General features: G+C 38.8%; 1 protein-coding gene across 1 annotated transcript in view; it reads left to right on the top strand.

Annotated features, from left to right (window-relative positions):
* LOC106011390 (von Willebrand factor D and EGF domain-containing protein) overlaps positions 1 to 1,168 on the top strand; it is an 18,905-nt gene extending 17,737 nt beyond the window's left edge. The window contains exon 11 of the mRNA XM_035968981.1: positions 1,070 to 1,168. Within this exon, the coding sequence (XP_035824874.1) occupies positions 1,070 to 1,168 (99 nt within the window). The remainder of the gene's footprint in view (positions 1 to 1,069) is intronic.
* Positions 1,169 to 6,817: the final 5,649 nt, after the last annotated feature.

The following is a 6,817-nucleotide window of genomic DNA, read 5'->3' as shown; positions in this document are numbered from 1 at the left end:
GGAGGAGGAGGAGGAGGGGGGGGGAAAGAGAAGGATACCCGTCCCATACTTACTGTCGAACAGGATTGGGTCTGTTCTGAAAATTGTCTTGTCTTGGGCGCATAATAATATCACGATATGGATCTCTGCATTGTTTCATTTAAATAAACACGGTGTTTTGTGCACTGTAATCGATCGGGGTTTGAACGCACCCTGTCTTTATGTGTAATGTAATCACTCACATATTGTGATTGTACCCTGTCGACGTGTATAATGTAGCCGCACATAATGTGAACACACACCTCATGTTTGTATAATGTAACCTCGTATTGTGTGAACGCACCCTGTGTAACCACTTCTGTAGCAAGTGCGTCCTGTCTCTCTAACGTACCTTGTCTGTATTTAGGGTATCATGTAATCTCTTAATTGTGGGCGTCCTCTGTCTTATATTATAATCACTTCTAACGTGGACGCACCCTGAGTGTTTGTATCATGTAGTTACTCCTAATGTGAATGTTCCCGGTCTGATATATAATATTATCACCTCTGGTATGAATGCACCTTATCTGTATCAGTAATATAATACAATAACCTCTGGTACGAACCCACCATGTCAGTATGTATCACATATAATGTAACCTGCCCTAGTGTGGGACTACCCTCTCTTGGCGTCCAGAGGCCAAAACAGGTGCTTTGTTAGCTCACTTGGTAACGTGGTGGACTACGAAAGGATGGCCCTGGTTCGAATCCCGGACTGGGCGTTCTTGAACTCAGATTATTTTGAGGAATTTTACAAACCCTTCAACCCATTAATTTGGCTTGGTCCTATCTGAGACAGCTAATGCGTTAAATCCATACATTTGTAAGGGAATTAAACCCGTACATTTATACGTATGTTAAACTCTTACATATAAAGATGCATTAAACCCCTTCATTTTAGAGGTGCGTTAAAGCCATACATTTATAAGAAAATTAAACCCGTACATGTATACAATTATAGATGCGTTAAACCCCTACATTTTAAAGTAGCGTTAAAGCCATACATTTGCAATGGCGTTAAATCCAAAACTTACGCTTTACTTACTTACAGAGCAATGAGTTCACCCATCCAGATGGTTTGGAAGACAAAGTGTGCAGAGATGGAGAAGGCAGATGTATCCCCGTGGACTTTGAAGAGGCCTGGAGGTAAAGTATGCCTTCGGAAACGAGTGTTGTAGCTGTAGTAATCATTTTATAGCACCTGCAAGCCAATAAGATGTTGCAAAAGAGTAAAAAATACAAGAAGAAGGAGCAGAGAGATAAGGAGAATAGACGTTTGATCGGAGAGGAACTGCAAACCACACCATAGTATCCGTCAAGAACCCATTTGGACATGCGTATACCTAGAGTACACTGCGAAAATGAAATCATCAGACTGAATAGGTGCCAAGGACATTTTCCGTAGTACGAGTAGATGTAGCAAGAGCTTTCATTTTTTGCGCAAACAGACCGATTGTGTTCACGAATTTGAAAAATAAGCGCATTTGATTCTGAAGGTCACAGTCGAATTTAATTGATGTAGGTTGCACAGTGCCAAATTGGGACCTTTTGCTCCATCCATAATAGAAAATAATATGGCTGGCCCCGATTGGCATCGTGAACTAGGTATTAGATCCCTACAGGAGACGAAACAGAAAGGTTTGAAGGTGTACATTATAGTCATTGATATTACTGCCACATTAAGAAATGAAAGTTGGCGTAGCAAGATCATGATTTTGAAATACCATAGATTTAAACTTGAGTTTCCAATTCCGGATTCCTTTATCTTCGCCCTTAATTTTGAAACGCACGGACTGTTACGATATATAGCGCAATTGCTCTTAATTCACCCGATCCCCTCCTCCCCCCCCCTGTCCCCACAACCCCTACCCTCAATGAGTCATAGAAGGAAGATCTCCAATGCGCCTAGTAGGTTAAATAGTTCCAAGAATTGAAGGGTTGAGATTTGAAGATTTCTTTTTTTTTTTTTTTCTTCTTTTTTTTGGGGGGGGCGGGGGGGGGGGTCCATGAAATGCCTTTGCTCAGGGTTCACATTTCTCCCACAGGAGTAGCCCACGAACGAGCATGTTCGAGAACATTCCAAACCCAGTGCCGGACACGTCAGAACTCAAGTATTGTGCCTGTAAGGACAACCACCGTGGCCACCCAGCCATCAACTGCACAATCCGCGGAGACGTATTCATGCGGAACACGGCTGTGAGTAAACAACCTCTTGTTTTTTAAAGAAGAAAAAGAAATTGTATTCCAACCTATCGATCTCCGTGAAGAATTTGCTTCACAGTGGCGTAATAGAAAATCATGTACACATAAAATTGACACATACAGCAGAGTCCACTTCAACCGAACACGGTTAATCCTAAAACAGCGGTATGCAGGAAAATAATAGAATCCCCGAGTTTTGTATTTGTGAGGTGTGCTGACAAAATGAGTTACTTCTCACAATCCAAGAATGGAGATATTTTCCGAAAGTCAACACTGGGGTCAGATTTATTGATTTTCAGTTGACGCTATTTTGTTCAAGTCTCCCATGTCTTTTAGTATTCCATACTTACAAATTGTGTAAACTCCACCGACAAAGTTGATGGACCAACTTCCATACCGTTAAAATCCGAGAAGTAGCTCATTTTGTCAGCACACCTCACATTTGGTATCTGAGCAAAATCTTTAAGCCGAAAACTGGTCAACCAAAGAAAATCCGGCTCTGTCGTACATTTCACTTTAAACTGGCCCCACTGTCAATACGTAGATTTAACCACACATGTTTTCGACAAACTGCATACTCAGTACATGCCTTTGCAGCAGTCTGTTCAGATTTTTAAAATAGATTTACTCAAGGACATACTCCCATGGTCCCAAAATTTCTTGCACTGAATTTAAACATAATTAGCTATTTTGAAATTGTGAGTGTCACTGTATTTTCCAGCATCAAGATAATAACGATAATGACAATGTAAATAACTTATATGACGTCCACTTTACAATACTTAATGTCACCGTAATACAAGGTACAAGTGAATGAACATGCATAAATACATACCCGTCCTCATTAGATTAACGCTGGTACATTAGCAGACATTCATATTATCACAGCTCATTGAAGACAATATTGAAGACAATATTAATATATCATACTATAAATATAAAAATACTATGAATAAGAATGACTAACTATCAAGATGCAATTCAGTAAAGAAAGGTTTAATGAACATAGATTGCCTTGACAGAAAGCCGTAGTTTCAAAGCTCGCCTTTTAATGACCTATTTGTCTATTTTTATTTCCGGTCTGTCTGTATGCCTGTCTCTCCCCCTCTCTCTCTCTCTCTCTCTCTCTCTCTCTCTCTCTCTCTCTCTCTCTCTCTCTCTCTCTCTCTCTCTCTCTCTCTCACTGTCTTTAACTCTCCTCCGTTCTTATTACTACGAGTAGTAATGCCATGCAGCATACATGAGCTTTTCACCCCTGAAAAAAGAATAGAAATTGTGTCAATAGATAAACAAAAACCCCAGCATTATAAAGAAAACTGAGTCCACTGCTCACTGTCCTGTGTCCAGTGCACCAACTGCCCCGCAGTGACCAGCACCCTCAAGCCTGTAGGCCTGCAGAACACAGGCTGGACAAAGAAGAGGGCGGCTGTGTACTCAGATGTAGACCTCCCTGACGCGCCCTATGTGGAGGCACATCTTCCAGGTAAAATATTCCTGTTATCTCCATTTAAAAACACCTTTCTGGGTGAATTTTATTGAAAATGTTCGGACAAAGGTACAAAAAAGTTAATTTACAGTTTTGAAGTTTTCAAGGACACCCCTACCGTCTTCAGTTGCAACTTTCTCGACTTTAAGATAGATCGGTATTTCTTTTCATCAAAAGCAAGACAATTAGCAAGCTAATAGATGAAACCAATAACTCCATACGCACAAAAAATTGACGTGCACCTGATACCACCACGTTACGACAAAATTGAATTACAGCATTAGTGTAGCACATAGAAGTATTGTGCTTTTCTAGGTATGAATAAAAGCAACGCTTGTTGTAACTGCATTGAAAGTGGCCAGTGTGGATTATTTTGGGTGTTTTATTCGTCGTTATATTGAGCATTCGTTCTCCCTGTGATACCAACGTTGCTGAATTAGATTGTTTAAAATCTTGAACACTCAAAACATGTTCAGCTTCCCGGAAAGTATAATACAGTGCAAGCTGCTGAATAAATCCTCAAAACACTAACAAATCGACAAGATGTTCCGCTGTCTATAATCAGGCACCCATTTGCATCTGGGTGAAGTGAGGAGAATTCGTGTTAAGTGTCTGTGCCAATGACCAAACATAAGGCCCTGACAAGATTCGAACCCATTCCTTTTCGGTTGCGTACCCAACAGTCTTACCACCTAGTCAATGAACAAACACTGGCGTCAGTGGTGTAGAAGTTAACAGACAGGCAGTGTTAAAGCAGCCCACTTCCTAATTATTCAAAGTGTGTCGATTGGGGCAAAATATAATGTGTACGTTGAACATAGCGTGCTCCTTTCAAAAGCATAACCAATTATAAAAATAGCTGTCTTATTTTTTAATGGAAAGCTTTAACATAATAAGCATATATGTGTTACAATAAAAAGCTATTTTATTAATAAAAGTATACCTTTACAACAGATGTTATGTATTATCATTTTTTAAAAGCATTCAATCTTTTTAAAGAGGAAAGCCTTTACATTTCAAGTTATATATTTGTTGCTAATGTTGGTTGTTGTTTTTTTGGTGCTTTTTTTTTCTTCAACCAGATGTGGATCCGAACCGTCAATGGCCCAACGACAACGGCATGACAGAGGCTCAGGCCAAGAGTTTGTGTCAGAAAGCTGTGACCTCGTCTCAGTTGTACAGGTATGGGCGAACCCTAAAAACGACGAGGAATAACCTTTTTGGTGTCGCAAATATAGTGGAATCAGGGGCTCGACAATTCTGGGACATTTAATTTGGAGATATTGATATCAAATTGAAGTTTGTTATTTTGTCTTGAAGCTAGTGAACAAACATTGCGATATAATAATATTTGCACTAAAAGTACGCGATGGTTATCTGCTGTTACATGTAAAAAGTGTGTTGACTATTAAAACTGAATACTTGTACGCGAACTACAAAGTGAAATGCCCTGGCTCTAAAAGATATTTTTTAGTAACATTCTCCCTAAAACCTGTTCTTTGATGGATGGAGAAGGATTTTGTGTTTTGAAAAAAACAAACTAAATCTATGGGCGGATTTATTGCTTGTGGAAAAATTACGTTGCATCAATAGAGCAAAAACGCTAGCATCGGAATTGGAAAAAATAATAACAACAACAATAATAGTAATAATGATAACAACATGATAATCTGTAACAACAGCAACAGCAACAACAGCAACAATAAAATAAACACAGTATCGTTAACAAAAACAGCAACAACAACAAAAACGACGACAACGATGACGACGACGACGACAACAACAACAACAACAATAAAAATTATCATCATCATCATCATCATCATCATCATCATCATCATCATCATCACCACCCATCAACATTGTAGGAAAAACAGAGAAGGGAAGAACATACTTGAGTAAATTTTAGTATACCAAGAGAAATTAAAACATGTTGTTTATTAAAAATGGATCCTCCAAGTACTCGTACGTCTAACTTTATTTCTCCCTCCTTGTGGATCCCATCTTGTTTCTCTTTCCTAAAATCGAGGCTAAATTAGTTATTACCTAGCATTATTTATAATTAAAGAGGTCAGACAAATAAAATAAAAAAAGGCACTTGAGGTCATTTTGAAAAAAGTTTTTGTTTAAACTTAAGCTAGACATGAGTATGATTGATTAACGCGTTTTGGTAATATGTAGCTCTGATTTTAAGCCATCCAGTCATCCCTTTCAAGTGCTATGATTTGACGTAGTCTCCTCCTTATGTATGCCGTCATACTAAGATTTAAGAACTCTATTTCCAGCAAAATGCGTTGAAAACCCTTTATTATTCTAAACCCTTCATTAAACTGTTTTTGTTTATTGCAACATCTTCAGAGTTTGCAGCTCCAAGGACAACCTGGCAGAATCCTCCATCACTGACTGTATGGCAGACATCTTGGTGAGAAATGAACCTGCTTTATTTAAACCGTCTCATATGCGCTACCATTTGCATCCTTCCCCCCTCCCCCCGCCCCTCTCTTCTACCTCTCCCACCCCTCCTCGCCCACAACTAAACCAACCACCACCACTAACCCCGCCATAGCAAATTTATTTAAGAAATATATGAATACATACATAGACAAATTAAAGAATAGATTAGACCAATTAAAAGGAAAACTTTGATGCGGTTATTACTGGGAAGCAACGAAGAAAACGACACTGACGCAATAACAGTCATTTGCTGAATGGTAAAAGCTAGACGAGTAGACAGGAACAACAGAGAACAAGTAAAGAAAAATGACCTATCAGTATTAAAACCCTCCAACCACCCACATTGATTCGATCATCATGTACGGTTTTTCTTATTTCTTTGTCTTTACTTGCATTGTAAAAAAAAATTATTACTTTTATATCGTAACAATTTAACTCATTTCTTTCTCTTTTCTTGTAACAATATTCCTCATTTGTGTCACGACGCAGTGAAATCAGGTGCTTGTCAATTTTGCGGCAATCGGAGTTATTGGGATCATCTTAAAGTTTGTATATTTGTCTTGCTTTTGATGAAAGAAAAATACATCTATTCTGAATAGAAGTCAAGATGTATCCGAATGGAGAAGGCGGGGGGTTGCCTGGTGTTAGAAGTAAATA

This window comes from Aplysia californica, unplaced genomic scaffold (genome assembly GCF_000002075.1).
Source record: "Aplysia californica isolate F4 #8 unplaced genomic scaffold, AplCal3.0 scaffold00102, whole genome shotgun sequence".
Classification (NCBI taxonomy): Eukaryota; Metazoa; Mollusca; class Gastropoda; order Aplysiida; family Aplysiidae; genus Aplysia; species Aplysia californica.
The sequence above is the reverse complement of the archived record's forward strand: the minus strand, read 5'-3'. Positions and strand labels throughout refer to the sequence as shown.